The following is a 14,609-nucleotide window of genomic DNA, read 5'->3' on the forward strand; positions in this document are numbered from 1 at the left end:
TTCTGATTGAGAGACGACTATGACAATCAAGTCACAGCCGCACTATATCCATTCAGTATTGCAGTCCCTGCATTTTTTTCTTCTTTTCGGTTCCTGTGGTTGAATCATGATGGTTGTCTTCAATTACAGAGTACTGTAATAATATTCTTTAAAAGTCCTTTCACTTTTAAGCAAAGTTTTTTGAAACACTTTCTTTTTCCTTTCTCGACTGGGCTCGGGATTCATTACCAGCCATATATTTTGACAGTTGCCTGCCAGTTCAGGAATTGTATCATGAGATGCCGGTTAGGAAAGAGCAGTACTTGAAGTATCAACTCAGTTAAAACCCTTTGAATTAAGAGTTTTCAGGCTCGAACACATACTCTAAAGACGGTTCTCAGGGGTTTATTTATCCTTTGACATTCCAGTAGTACAGTTTTAGACCAGAAATGAAACCTAACACATTGAAGATAAATGACTGATTCACTATTGCATTAGGCTGTGAAGAAAGAATTTGTAAGTATAAAAAAAAATGTTAGTGTTCTGAAGGACAGAATCATTGAAAAAAACAAAAACAAACAAAAACAGCAGTAAGAAAAAAAAAAAACCAAACAATCAATGAAAACTTCATTACACTTTCTTCCAGCAGAGTCTCTTCTTGACTCGGTGATTTTCTTCAAGGTAAAAATGGCTTACAAAATGTTCCCAGAAACTTAAATATAATCATGTGTCATGCATGTTAAGCTTGCTTCAATATTTATTTTCTGGGGGTGGGGATGGGGGGGCTCAGCACTCGGTGCTTCCAGCACAAAGCCATAACATATTTACAAAGTGCACAAACGTGACGTAAAGGTGCGGTTATAACGAGCCTTAAGTTGTTAGTTGTACAAAGTAGTGTTGTAGCCACTTCATCATTCTCAGAAATATAGGTTATTGAGAGGTATACGTTTTTCTAACTATGTGATTATTTCCTAAATAGAAATTCGATTGGTCGTCACTCTGCACACATTTGGGAGTGAGCTTTAACAGTCCATTAATGGTTGCACTCTCCAAAATAGTACACAGTTTAACACAGAATTTCAATTTCTTTTTTTTTTTATGACAGAATCATGGAACTTTTCAGCGATCGCATAATATACTGGACCGACGTGAATCAATGCTTTGAGGTTAATTTCATAATTGGAGTGTGTTGATGTTAGTGTTGCTTTCCACTTTCACTCTCCAACCTTCAACAGTATAACAAAATCACAAAGCCAGCGGCAGAATTTGCTTAAATAAAATGTTACTACAGAATTGCACACCTACAGCCTCGTCACACAAACAGGCATAAACGGCAAATTCATATTAGTGAGACCCCCCGGGTGTTATGAACAGCACGTGGTGGCAGAGCGAGGCTTTCTGTGGAGCTTGACTGTGTCTGTGGGGATGAGGTGGTCCGTTCTTTCATCCATTGCCAACACTCTGCGCACCGCCTCCTCAAAGGCCACTGCTACATTGGTGGCATCCTTGGCGCTGGTCTCATAATAGGGGTAGTCACCGTTCTCCTGGCACCACTGCTGAGCCTCCTCGGACGACACCTGCCGCTCCGTCACATCCAACTTGTTGCCCAACACCACAAACGGAAACTTCTCTGGCTCCTTCACGTCGGCGTAGTAGATGAACTCCTTCTTCCAGTTGCCTAAATTGAGAAAACTCTGGTTGTCGTCAACGCTGAAGGTGAGCAGGCAGCAGTCAGAGCCACGGTAGAAAGGAGTCCTCAGGCTGCGGAAACGCTCCTGGCCGGCAGTGTCCCAGATCTGCAGGGTGACCTGGTGGCCGTCCACCTCCAGGTCCTTGTTGAGGAACTCCACGCCAATGGTGTGGAAGAGGTGTGCGTCGAACTTGTTGGTGACGTATCGGTTCATGATGGAGCTCTTCCCGACCCCGCCGTCACCCAGCAGAATCACCTTCAGCAGGGACGTCTTTGTCGTCATGGCTATTCTCTCTCAACTGCTCACGTATAAGTAACTGACCTATTGGAGCAAAACAAAGTCACACATGAGTTTTGCATGTGTGCGTACATGTCTCATGAAAGCTCAAGTCAACAGTTCACCTGACTGAAGAGCGTCTCTTGAGACACTTTGTTATAACTTTGATTCATTTCCTAAACTTTTTACCTTTCTATTGGGAGGACCGTCACATTGGTTTTGACGAATGCACTATGGGAAGTGAGTGTTAAGAGTCAACACAGCCACTTCTGTTACACTTTACATAATCAGCACTGCCTGTTTTTTCCCCTTTATCACTTTGCCATGTCATTTATATAGCACCCTACCCTTTACCTTCAGTTTATTCACTGAGCTGAAGCACTCCCCTTTCTCGCTGACAATAGATCTCAGCGAATAAAATCCGATGAACAGAAGCCAAAAAGACATAATTGTATTTCTATTTAAACTGAGTTGTCTTTAAATGTTTGTAAAGATTCTTAAAAAAATGAACCTTGTTATTGTAGTATATTTGAGGCTTTTAAAGTCAGGAAGACATGATTCTATTCCATTTAAACTTGATCCACAGTTTACCAACACTGCACATATTTGTTGTCTTTACATGAGGACCCCCACACAGACACACATATTGGGTACGAGTGTCTGACAGTACGTGTTATCCACAAAAACAATAACCTAAACTTAACTTTGACACACTGGGTTAATGTTTAAAACTTTGTTATATCTTTTATTTCATTATATATTTTATTCTTACTCAATGGAGTGCTACATATAGTTTAGCCACTTCTTGCTGAAATTGTATAAAAAAATAAAATGTACAGGGTGTGTTGCTCCAAAATCTGTACTAGTCACGCAGCACTAATGATGTATACGTCAGTCACCATTTGTACAAATTTATCTCTAAGTCAAGGATACAGGTTTAACTGACAACAGATGGCCGTTCATCTATTCATTTTAGAGATCACAGTTCTACTGTTTTTTCTCTCTTCTGGATCATAGGACTCTACCCTGTCCTGTTACTTAGCTTGTGTTTCTTTATTGACCGTTTCGGCTTGAACAAGGATCTGTGAGTGCAACAATAAACTGTGTTCTCAGAGCTTTTATAGTAGTGCTACCTTATTATCTGAAGATTGTGTATCGATTACTGGCTTCCACACTAAAAATGTTAATGTTGGACAGCTTAACCTTATATTCTTTCAGAGAGTGGTCAATACCACACCTGCACCTTGAAAATAAATATATTTTTTGGTTGCATAGGCGTTTTGCAACTACATAAACTTGTCAGGGATCTCTTGCCAATCAAAAAGATCTATTGAATATATTGTTCTGCAATAAAATGCCTTGCACATCACTTGATTCTGCATGTACTAACAATCCACGGTGCTCAATGTGTTGCACTCCTCTGCAGAAACTTGACTTTGGTGAATGTTTGGCGAGTTCACTCTCTCACCTCTTGTCGAGTTGGATATCCTTTGCTCGTCCAGATCATGTGAAGTAAACGCCAGTCTGCGGTCACATGCTCATGGTTTAATGTTGATGTGAGCAGCCATGCAGGTGACGATCAGCCAGCTGGAACACAGTGACGTTAGCCTTCCAAGCTTCCTGATTGTGGCTGCCGGCTGCTGAGACGTGAGAAGTCAAATCGCGATCAAACCATCAATGTCGTTGCAGCGATTGTAAACAATAAAGGCTTAGTTTGTGGCTGTGGCATACGCGGTACTGAAAAACGAGCTTCGAGAAAATCACGAGAAACAATTAATATCCAGAGTTAGCTCCAGGCTAAGCTAGGCTAACATGAAAGAGGAAAAACAACACAGCTGGAGTTAATGCAGCGCACTCCCTCTTGTTAATAACAGTACCTTATAGTTTGGGTGGAGCTGCAGCTGAATCAACGATAGCGAAACAAGTGGGGTAATGTAGACGCATTAGTTTGACAGCTCCTCGCCCCGGCGTGAGTCGATATAACGTCAGGGAGCACAATTTCCTGGTCAGCTCCAGAGGCTCACTGCTAACGTGCTAACACGGAGCAGCCACAGAGTAGCACCCGGTGTATCAGATTAACTGGTATCCCTGTTAAGGGGTGACCGACTTCCTTTAGCCGCTGTTGTTGACGCTCGTAACAGCAGATGTTAAAAAAATAAAATTGACATAAACCCATAGCTGTCCTGGTGAGTGAAATTTACCATATTCACAACAAAGTTTTGAGATGTCGTACCTTTTCTGTGTCATATTTTAACAACTGGTGTTACTACTGCTGTAACGACGGACGCTCAAGAAAGTTGGTCATCAGTCGACGGGGAAACCAATTCAGCCGAAACACCGGTCATGTGATCTCATCAGCCGACAGAAACAACCAACGAGCGCAGAGGTAACGCAGCAGGCCCTCACTTATACATTACTTTAATTCATTACAGAGGATACGGCACGTTTATGCTCTTGGCTTCTGTATGTGTATATCGCAGTTTTAACTAACCTTGGCATCACATCTGTTAAAAATTATTTGGTATCCGTCACTTCTTTGTAGTTTATTGCAACACCACCAGAGGGCGATATATAGCTGTTATCTATCAGCTTTGTACATTGAAGAAAAAGTTTACTTTTTATATAAGCCAAATGCATATTAGTTAAAAGAAATGATATACATCGTTTTCCCTGGAGTTAGTTTGATTATAGCTAGGTATCCCACTGAAATGTCCACTAAATTAAACAACACAGAATATCAAAGTACTTCAGAACCACTCAAACTTTTCATAAAAAGTTACGACAAGTACTCAAAGTGAGAATGATTTATGCTGCCCCTTTTTGGGTTGTGGTTTGGTTAATGGGCATAGTAGTGGTTAGGCCTCCATTTAATGCTGCAATTTTCCATCTGTGATTTGGATAATGTAGAAAACACCCACTAAATCAAGCGAAGCACAAATACCTCAAAACTGTACTCCAGAAGTCCTTTGTGTATATTTTCCTTTAAAGACAGCAATGATTATAGAAACCACATAAATATTTCTGTCTATGGTTACTCTGTGATCTGGCTATCTCATTATGAGCACATTTCTCTTTTGAATTTGAAAGAAATGCACTAGTGTCTGTAGAGTCCTGAAACATTTTTATATTTGAAAATATCAGCTCTGGCATTCATACATTTAAGGTTAGGTTCTGTAGTTTTTCCTTCCTTCCTATTTGCATAAATTTGCATAAACAGGATCAGGATTATAATTTCAGATGTATATCCATCCGTCCATCTTCTATTCATTTTATCCAACACACGGCGCTGGAGCGGATCTCAGCCTGGTGAAGGCAGGAAACACACTCATTCAACTCTGTGAAGCATTTCAAGTCACAAATTAACCAAACCAGATGTTTTGGACTGTGAAAGGAAGCTGGACAACCTGAAGAAACCCTACTGGGAGAACTCCCATACAGAGGTGCCAACTGTTCGGCCCTTCAAATATGTAGTATCACAACAACATAGACAAAGAAACTGCAGGCAGAATTGTATAAAAACAATTTTAATGTACTAATACAGCATTATTTTAAAATACATTTTACAGCATTTATGTCCTAATACTTTTTTTTCTTTTTTTAATCATGAGTTTAACTAAACAGCCTTCAAAATTGTTTTTTTCTCATCTAAGCTATCAGGAACAATTAAGCTAACAATTCACATTATATGTTGTAGATTATTTTTAGGCAACTTCAGCAATACATTGTCACACACGCAACAAAGGCCTAAGCACAATACTGTTAAACACAACTAACAGGCAAAGTTAGCATTTCCGCCTATTCCTGAGAACTGAGTCATTTGTATTGCTCGAGACAATTAAAAAAGAAAGTCCCCTTATAAGGTATGAATGTGGTGGGATGCGCTGGGGCAGCGGCATGGTGGTGAAGTAAACATGCATGCGCTGATCGTACATATTTATGGCTTCAGACCACGTGACTGCGCGATGAAAGAAGACTGCGGAGCTCCGTTGAAGACATGTAAGACCCTGGACTTTGGAAATGAGAAGTAATGATGACAGGTATCAGTCAGCACAGAAATGTTGATCGGAGGTGGAAATTCTTAAAAGATTGGACTGGCGTCATCTTGACAGGGTCCTGAGGTCAGCACAACATTATCGAGTCCTATTTCACCTCCAAGACCTTCCCCACGCTGACCTTCAAAGATAATCTGAAAGACATACAATCGTACCGTCACATATCCATGTCACAGATTTCACTCAATATTCTTTGTAATGGGATTTAACCCAGTGGCGTTACACCCTCAGAACAATCTCCACTATTACTCACAGATATTTGAGAAGCAGGGCTTGGGCGATTAGTATTTTAGTATATTGATTAAATCTGACAAAGTACTCACAGACTCTGGGGCCTCTACTGTCCAGGCCACAGTGAGGAACTCCGCCTGCCAGCTCTGGTCCCGGCTTTGACTCTGCTCCCACACTGGGTATGCATTGTTATCCAGCAACACCCTGAGCGTTCCCACATTGTGGCCGACCACGCGGTAGTCGAAGGCCAGGCAGAAGCTGCCCTGCTGAGCGCGGTCGCTCAGAAGCAACTTCAGCTTGGCCACGTCGCCCTGGTCCCCGAGGAGCCCACTCAGGGCCATGTAGTACACAGCACCTGACAGTTTATTCCACGTGTGAGTAACAGCACATGAATACGCAAAATCTGAAAAACGTGTTTTATCTTCTATCGTATGCTGCATAGCACTTCGTTACCATGATCGTGGTAAGCCACACTCCAATCAATGTCGTCAGCCCGGTCTTGGACCCATTCGCATGCTCCCTGATCAAAGTTGCAGTCCAAGATGTACTCTGGAAGGTAAAAGACATTTTTGGGATGAGAATCAGAACGTTTTCAGTAAACCATTGTATAAACATTGCGCAGTCAAAGTAATTAATACCTTCCTGAGCTGGTGCTATATGGATCTCCTTGATTTCTGTGGCTGGACCGAACACGGACTCAAAGTCCTCTGAAACTGGGTTCATGAATGAGAAGGGGGGAAAAGGATCATTAATTTTTATTCATGAGATTGTAACTCTGGTAAATATGCATCTTGTTGCCATTCAGTGGGACTCATATGAATGGACTTCTAATGTGTTTGACTTGACTTTAGCAGAACCTATGAGGAAAATATTTTGACAATCTATTGTGATTATTTTAACAAGCAGTAGCTGCACAAAGGTTTTAAATTGAATCTTTTGCCCGTGGTGCTCTGTATGAAGGTTGTCACGTTCTGTTCAAACAGAAAGTCGAAGGTTAGATTTATTGTGAGCATTTTAGAAGTGGCGGTACCTCATAAATTGTTATCTAAGTGTACCTCAGTAGACCAACTGAATTGTAATTATAGTGTTTGAAATGGCTTTTTAAAAGTATGTACTCTTGAAAAAGATCCCAAATAATACAGCAAAGATTTTCCATGATAAAACAAAAGCTAGAAAGGGGCTTTTAACAAACAGGTGTAGACCTGCCCTGCTGTCATCCATTTCTTCAAATGGAATTACAACTTTAGGATATAGCCCCCTCCCCCTGTTCCCCAAGCCTTTTAAAGCCCCTGCAGCAAATCACCCCCATGAAACCCCCTTTCACACGGAGACGAGTGACAGCTGGGGTTATTGAACCTGCAAAGCCACAGTGGGCTGGTGTTAGAGAGGTCTCAAGTGCTGATGACAGACTTTCCTACAAGGACTCAAGTCTGTTTGCACAACAGCTGTTTTGGGGAAAACATAATAAAAGGCTTGGGGGCTTTGTAACTATCCTCCCTTCCTCACCCTCCTCCCAGGGGATGGGAAGCAAACCCAGGATGGGTCCTATCCTTCAGCTCTCACATACCGACAAAGTAAAATTCCTCCCTGGAGGTGATGGATGTCTTGGGGCCTGTCTCCTCTTGCTACCTGGCTTCTTACACGGGCTTGGATGTTTCCATAAGGATAGGGATTTTTGATGAAAGGAGACATCATCTATGGGATTTTTCAGTCAGATGACTGCTACTGTATGAACACATCAGTTTGTCATTTGTTATAATCAATCAAATGATGAGGTTGAGTTTAATCGCACATCTCTTGATTCCTAATAACCTACAAACATGTTTATAAACCCTGGTTAAGTATGAGCAGTTCAGAGAGAATTATGTTAGAATCCAAAACAAAAGAATACTAAGTTTTGTGATAGTAAATTCATAACAATTGCAGTGCTTGTAATGCAACACAAAAACAAATCTTATTCAGATTTTGTGAGCTTTGTAGAGTTAAATGATCATGTTTGAGGACTTCCACTTTTTCTTTTCTTAGAAATTGATTATTGATTTCAACTTGATGAACCTAACTCATTGTCCTCTTTGGCCAATGGTTTAATCCAGGGTTGCTCAGTTGTACTTGTTTCGCTTCCTACTGAACAATGTGTAATTACGTTCAGATGCTGTGCAGAGACGAGAGCAAAAGTCGAAACATACTGGGTTCGTTTAGTGTGTTTATGCTGCGCGTACAACAGACCACCCAGAATAGTAGAATGAATTCACTGCAAACAGGCCAAACAAAGGAGAAACGTACCAAAGACATCTCCTCTTGGGTTGAGCTGGTTGTCTTCTTCTTCCTCATCCTCCTCCTCTTCGGGAAATTCCTCTTGTTCTCTGCCCGCGGTCTCAGCGCCAGTGTACTCCTCTCCCTCATAGTCAAAAGGTTGCTGCCGGATCCTGGGAGGAGGCGTTGAGACTGGCTCGGGGATAAAGTTTTTGATGTCTTCGTTGCTCAGTTTGCCTCCCAGAATCCCGGGCTTCACTTGGGAGTCTGGGATGGCTGCATAGGAAGGAAGAGGAAACCGATTAGACACATGGATCCGCAATCATGTGAAGGAAATGAATATATTTTACCAGGATGCAGGTGCGTTTGCTGTCATGTCGTCTGGCAGACGTGATTCGTATTAATCACATCACTGAAGTCACTTACCAGTTCATGAACAAAATAGATCACTTCCCCACAGGGGTGGAGCTATGGCAGATGAACATGCTATAACAACAGATAGGATTATACTACCGCATGCAAGTGATGCATGACAGTAACGTCCGTTCAGTACATCTTTATATAGCGTCGCGATGAATCTACAAGCCTTTCGTTATATCAGCGCTTTATGAAAAAGGTCATGCTGAGGATTTTTATAACAAGCTGCGAACATTGTGGGCATACAACATATCCAGCCAAGAGCCAGGCAGAGAGTTGGGAGAGGCATTCTTCAAAGTAGGCGAGAGGGAAGGACGGGATGGATGGGGTTGCAGAGCAGAGCAGGAATATCCAATGCAGAGTTTGAGGCTCTGCACAGTCTCACCATTCAGGAAATCATCTGCACTGCCCTTGTCTCCATCCCACGGCCTCTGATAAAAGGGTTTGACTACAAGAAATAAAGGCATCTTCATTCACACTGAAACTCATGAACTCTTTATGTAATTTGGCCACATGAAATTTCACCTGTTGTCTGGGTCTGGTTCAACGAGTACAGCACTACCTTCCTTTCCACTTCCTCAGTAGGAAGGCTGCAGCGCAGTGCCATATATTTACACAGGTGTGTTTTCAATCTCTGCTTCTCTCATGCAAACATCTGTGAAGGGAGTGAAGTCTGAAAACAGGAAACTGGCCTTGGCAGGACTGCAGTTTCTGATGTTTAAAGAGTCCAAATGAAATATGTTGCTGTTAAACGGCTTCTATCTGACTGACTGCTCTCATCTGGGAAGGCCCGAGACATATGTTCCTGCCATCTAGTGTAAGCATCTTCATTTGCGATCTCGCCATGTCTTGCCATATTGAAACACGTAAGATGAACACATTCATAGTTGTGAGTAGCAGATGTTGGATCTCACCAGAGCATTCGAAGCCATTGCCTCTGAAGCCAGACTTGCACCTGCACTTGTAGGATCCTTGAGTGTTCAAACAGACAGCGTGGTGGCTGCACTTGTGGGCGCCGGCGGCACACTCATCGAGGTCTGGAATTGGAAGAAGCCTTATTTGTACCGTTCGTATCACCGCTTACAGACAGTTCGCCTTCATAAACTTGTATACCTTACCTACGCAGTCATATTTCCCCTCAACATATTTCAGATCGTAGCCATCCTGGCACTTGCAGTAATAGCTGCCAAAGGTGTTCACGCATTGTCTGTTGTACGGGCAGAGGTTCCTCCCAGTCACACATTCGTCAATATCTAAATAGAGACAAAACAAAGGAGAAAGTTGTAAAGGTTTTTTTTTTATATATATATATTTATGGATCTGTGTGAATCTAATAGGCCAAATCTTTCAGCACTATACTAATAAATCACTTCACATTTACTCTGTACTGCAAATTTGGGAACCTGCATTTCAGACGTACCACGACCAATAATGATAATCGGATCATTTTTTTAATCTGTTTACTTTATACTATTGGTGAAAGGCTCATTTCTACTGCATCATAGACACCGCCACTTCCCGCAGACCATTTTTCTGGCCAGCCGGTTGCTTCCAATAATTCCCACTGAGTCATTAGCTGCTCTTTTCTCCTGCCAGCAGGGAGCATCGCCATCCGGGTGATCATCAACACAATTCCTCTCCGCCCAACAATGCTAGAATACGTTTGATGCGTTGCCCAGACTGGTGGGAGGCGGTGGTGTGTATCAAGCAGGCTACTGACGCTGCTGTGAAAACAATGGCGAATATTCCTGGAGGCCATGTGTGCATGAAGTGTTTTGAGGTAATAGCGCAATTGCCGTCATGAATTTGAGCGTGATCCAGTGCCAAGTCTTAAGTTGTGAAGCAAATGAACATTTTGGCCCTGCAGACAATTGGGGTTCTATCGTATCTGTTGCAGACCAGATAGTCTACATTTTGCTTATTTTTATATATATTTTTTTGATATGGTACAAATGTGTTTCTTTCATCATATTTTGCAGGATTCCTTGAGGGATACCGTTTATTTTTTTTTTTGGGGCACATTTTCGAAGACAATCTCTGTTAATCAAATTTATTTGAAAGTTGGATCCATGGCACTCCTGAAACCTAATGCTGCGCAGCCAGTATATTACTTCCCCTGTGTGATTGTGTCCCGCTGGCTCAGGGTCAGCTCAAGCAGTTTTGTGGGAAGAAATATAACTTAATTGCATCCATCTGATTTTGAACTCCAGCATGCAAAAGTCACGTAACACAATATCCACAATGTCTTGCCATTCTAAAAAAAGAAATCCAGATCTATATGCCATAAAAAAACACAAAAAAACAGACGAAATTCAATGTCTTTATACTTTGTTTCTTACTTATATCACATTGTTTGTGCCTGTTTTCATTAATTTGTTTTATTTAACATGGGCTTTGGTTGCATGGCACTGAATGCTGGGAAACACTAACTCACTGTGCCATTGTGTCATTGTGTGAATAGCACTGCTCACCTACACAAGTTCTCTCATCTTGCCCCAGTTTCAGGCCTGCTGATGGACAGAGGCAGCGGATTTCCCCATGTACCTCCTCACAGCCGTACTGGCAGTGAGCAAGAGAGCATGTCCTTGAATCTGTAAGCATGCACACACGTGATCAGACTTATACGTAAAAACTCTTGTGTCATCCTCTGGTTCTGTATGAATATTTCCTCAGTTGGACTCACTGGCACAGGATCCATCCGGCATCAGGGTGTATCCATTGAGACAGTAACACTTGTAGCTACCATGGGTGTTCATGCAGCGATGCTCGCAGGGACGAGGTTTCAAGCCACACTCATTCAGATCTAGAAAGAAGAACTCGTTGTTTTTTTTTGTTTTGTTTTTTATCTGCAGCACTGCCTTTTCCAACATTTAACTCAAACCCGTTGCAATACTGCAGATAGTTAGATTATAAAAAAAAAAAAAGAAGTTATCCACAGGAAATTAGATTATTTTGTACCCAGACTGAACAATGTTTCCAGACGCTCCCCAGTAACCACAGTTACCTTGATTGCATGTCTTTCCGGTGTATCCTGGGAAACACTTGCATTTGTTGGGGCCAACACACTCGCCATGCTTGCACCCGTGCTCACACTGAGCTGGTAAAACATTTAAGATAAAAAAATAAAATAAAAATACCACCAGACATATCAGTGGTGGAGGACAGTGGAACACAGTCAAACCACACATTTCTATTACACAGCCAATGTCTTTTTTTTTTTTTTTTTAAATGTAGGTTCTCATTTTCTGCACATTTTTTGGTCCGGAAAATATCTTTCCTGAAAGGAATAACAATAGTCAGGAGATCAAGGCAGGGATTTCAGACCTCAGTGCAATAATAAAACACATTGCATTAAATATACCATGAATATATTGGGCTTTGTTCACGATGTGTCACATTTTGGATGCAAAATCCACTTTAGAAATTTGAAGCCGTCTCACCTTCACATTGTCCTTTACTGTTTTTCCCCCAGCCGTAGCAACACTCAAGTCTCCTGCCATAGCGACACACACCTGGTTGGTTTCCAGTAGGGACTTGTCTGTGGTGCCTTTGTTGAAGAAGAGAAGACTAAAAGGTAAGATGTGTAATTTGTGTGTCTTTGCTAGTATTTACAGCTGACCTTGGCCAGCCCACAGAACTTCCCAATGCAAATAAAGCTTTCCAGCCCAGTCTGAGCTCAGTCGATGCAGTTACAGACTGAGGATAAATGTAGACTATTGCAAATTTTAAGCCCACACATCAACAACCCTAAAAGTTACCTTAAATGCCAGTTGTCAGATGTTCATTTTAAAGTACTGTCCAACAACACAACCACCTAAATAAAGTGTCCTTTAAGGCAGCTACACCTAGTGATGAAAGCGGGACTCCCTGTGGAGCAAGAGCCAGCTGACAGGATGTAGGCCACGGATAAAAAAAAACACTCTAATCAGACACTTCCCGTGTTACAGTTTCATGCTTCACAGACTTCTATTTCCTTCTTTTTTTAACTGAACTTTGATCATTGTCTAAAAGAATTTTCTGCAGAAAAGTTAAGTCAATTAACATAAAATGAGAATCTAAATTTAAGGTTTTCCCGGATGTCGTTACCAAATTAACATTCCACCAAAAATAACTCATCGTACATACAGATGACATTGCATGTGTGTGTATTTTGGAGCTGTAAACTTAGTTAAAATCCTAAGATGCCTAAAGTGATTAGCGTAATGACTCAGGAAAAACCGTGGAACCAAGAGTCATAAGTTCAAATCTTTAGTAATCTTTATCTCCGTGTTCAAAGTCAAACCTTTCGACATCCAAGATGTTTATGTTTCAGCGGTGTTGGCATCTTAAAAGGGGCTTAGGCTCCAGTATGACTAGAGGAATCTGAGACTTGATAGAAATCAACCAGAATAGTCCAGCGGAGACGCGGAGTGTGACAGGTGCTCGTCAGTTATCAACAGTTGCTGTGCTACATTTAGCTGTTACACTCGGCGGCGGCGGCGGCGGCATGTGTACATGCCATCAAAACAACAGTTTTCCCTGTGAAGATTTAAAGCTCGCGAATCAGTGCAAACTAAAGGGGTTCGTGTTACTCTTAAAGCTCCACTTAAAATAATGGTGTGTGGAGAAACCAGCAGTTCAAGTGTTAGTAATTTCCTTTCCTGGCCACATGATTAAGGCCAAATTGTACACTGTCCAATTCTATAGGTAACATATGAGGGGTTTTATGAGCATTCAGACTTACTGCTATGTGGTACGTCTAACATCTGTTAGACATCAAACTTTGGAGGCTTTTGAGATTCCTAACTGACGACATAGCAAAAAGTAAGAGTCCCACCTGCTTGCAGGTCTCAGTCCAAGACCCCACCGTTCAACATCACATGCTTGACTGACTTACCTTTGGGCTTCTGTGCTGCCGGATGAGATGTGGAGCAGGAGAATAAGAGCACCGACCAGAGTAAATGGCTGCATGTCTATCACGGCCGTAGCGCTTTGTTTCCCAAGAGACTGGCTTTTGTTGCTGTGAGTTCTGACTTGTTCTCCTGGGGGCTAACGCTCATTAAATTGCTTAGACAGGAGCAGGTCTCAGTTGAGAGCTTATAGAAAGCACGCTGGATTTCATGTATTTCCCGAACTCAAAGTCACCTCAAAGAGGCGGGGGGGGGGGATAGAAAAATCTCTCTCACACTCTTTTCTATGCTGCCGCTGCTCTCTGTCCCATAATTTGCTTCTCCCTTCTTCCTCACTGAAATTCCAGAGGTGGGTTGACACACTGCGAAATGACACTGCACTAAGAGATAGGTGGTGGCTTTTTGGAGGTAGGAGTGGGTTTGTAAAAGGGGGTGGGGATTACGTTTAGGGGTCCTTCTGTCTTTGCTTCAATCCTAGACAGGACCACATAAAAAAAATAAAAAAAAATCCCTGTGAAACCATTTGGAAAAACTATACTGTTGCTCTCTCCAACTAACCAAGTGATCTCTGTCTCTAAAACAAATTGTACTGTAGAATTGCTACTCAGCAGTTTGCCTTTTGCTGCGTTTTAGATAATTAGCTGTACTGACTAATTGTGGAACTCAGACATGCAAAGACCCGTCATTAGGGGGTGCAGTGCTCTTTGATGTCCTGCTCACAGGTAACACATAAAGTTTTGCTCCTCGCTCATGTTCACTTCAAGTCCAGCCATAAAAGTGTTTAATGACTTTTCACACTTCCAAAATCACTTTTAACATCT

At 41.9% G+C, this 14,609-nt stretch overlaps 2 protein-coding genes across 7 annotated transcripts; both read right to left on the minus strand.

The window, feature by feature from the left end:
- Positions 1–345: 345 nt before the first annotated feature.
- rab9a (RAB9A, member RAS oncogene family) lies at positions 346–4,293 on the minus strand. 5 transcript variants are annotated; one of them, XM_080478293.1, is made up of 3 exons: positions 4,180–4,293; positions 3,415–3,583; positions 346–1,991 (listed from the first exon to the last, which is right to left on the minus strand). In XM_080478293.1, the coding sequence occupies exon 3, from the start codon at positions 1,950–1,952 to the stop codon at positions 1,344–1,346; it is 609 nt and encodes a 202-aa protein (XP_080334419.1). In that variant the 5' UTR covers positions 1,953–1,991; positions 3,415–3,583; positions 4,180–4,293; the 3' UTR covers positions 346–1,343. The 5 variants fall into 5 exon arrangements, with proteins under 5 accessions (XP_080334419.1, XP_080334418.1, XP_080334417.1 ...); XM_080478292.1 differs by lacking the exon at positions 4,180–4,293 and adding an exon at positions 3,824–4,001; XM_080478291.1 differs by lacking the exon at positions 4,180–4,293 and adding an exon at positions 3,824–3,998 and having other exon boundaries at positions 3,415–3,586.
- Positions 4,294–5,444: 1,151 nt separating this feature from the next.
- Positions 5,445–14,170, minus strand: egfl6 (EGF-like-domain, multiple 6). Of its 2 annotated transcripts, XM_080477999.1 has the most exons (13): positions 13,776–14,170; positions 12,340–12,446; positions 11,904–11,996; positions 11,583–11,702; positions 11,371–11,490; positions 10,018–10,152; positions 9,814–9,936; positions 9,285–9,347; positions 8,513–8,758; positions 6,868–6,942; positions 6,683–6,778; positions 6,322–6,584; positions 5,445–6,132 (listed from the first exon to the last, which is right to left on the minus strand). In XM_080477999.1, the coding sequence occupies exons 1-13, from the start codon at positions 13,847–13,849 to the stop codon at positions 6,025–6,027; spliced, it is 1,623 nt and encodes a 540-aa protein (XP_080334125.1). In that variant the 5' UTR covers positions 13,850–14,170; the 3' UTR covers positions 5,445–6,024. The 2 variants fall into 2 exon arrangements, with proteins under 2 accessions (XP_080334125.1, XP_080334126.1); XM_080478000.1 differs by lacking the exon at positions 9,285–9,347 and having other exon boundaries at positions 5,450–6,132.
- Between the last annotated feature and the right edge of the window lie 439 nt (positions 14,171–14,609).

Source organism: Lipophrys pholis (assembly GCF_963383615.2).
Source record: "Lipophrys pholis genome assembly, chromosome: 13".
NCBI lineage: Eukaryota > Metazoa > Chordata > Actinopteri > Blenniiformes > Blenniidae > Lipophrys > Lipophrys pholis.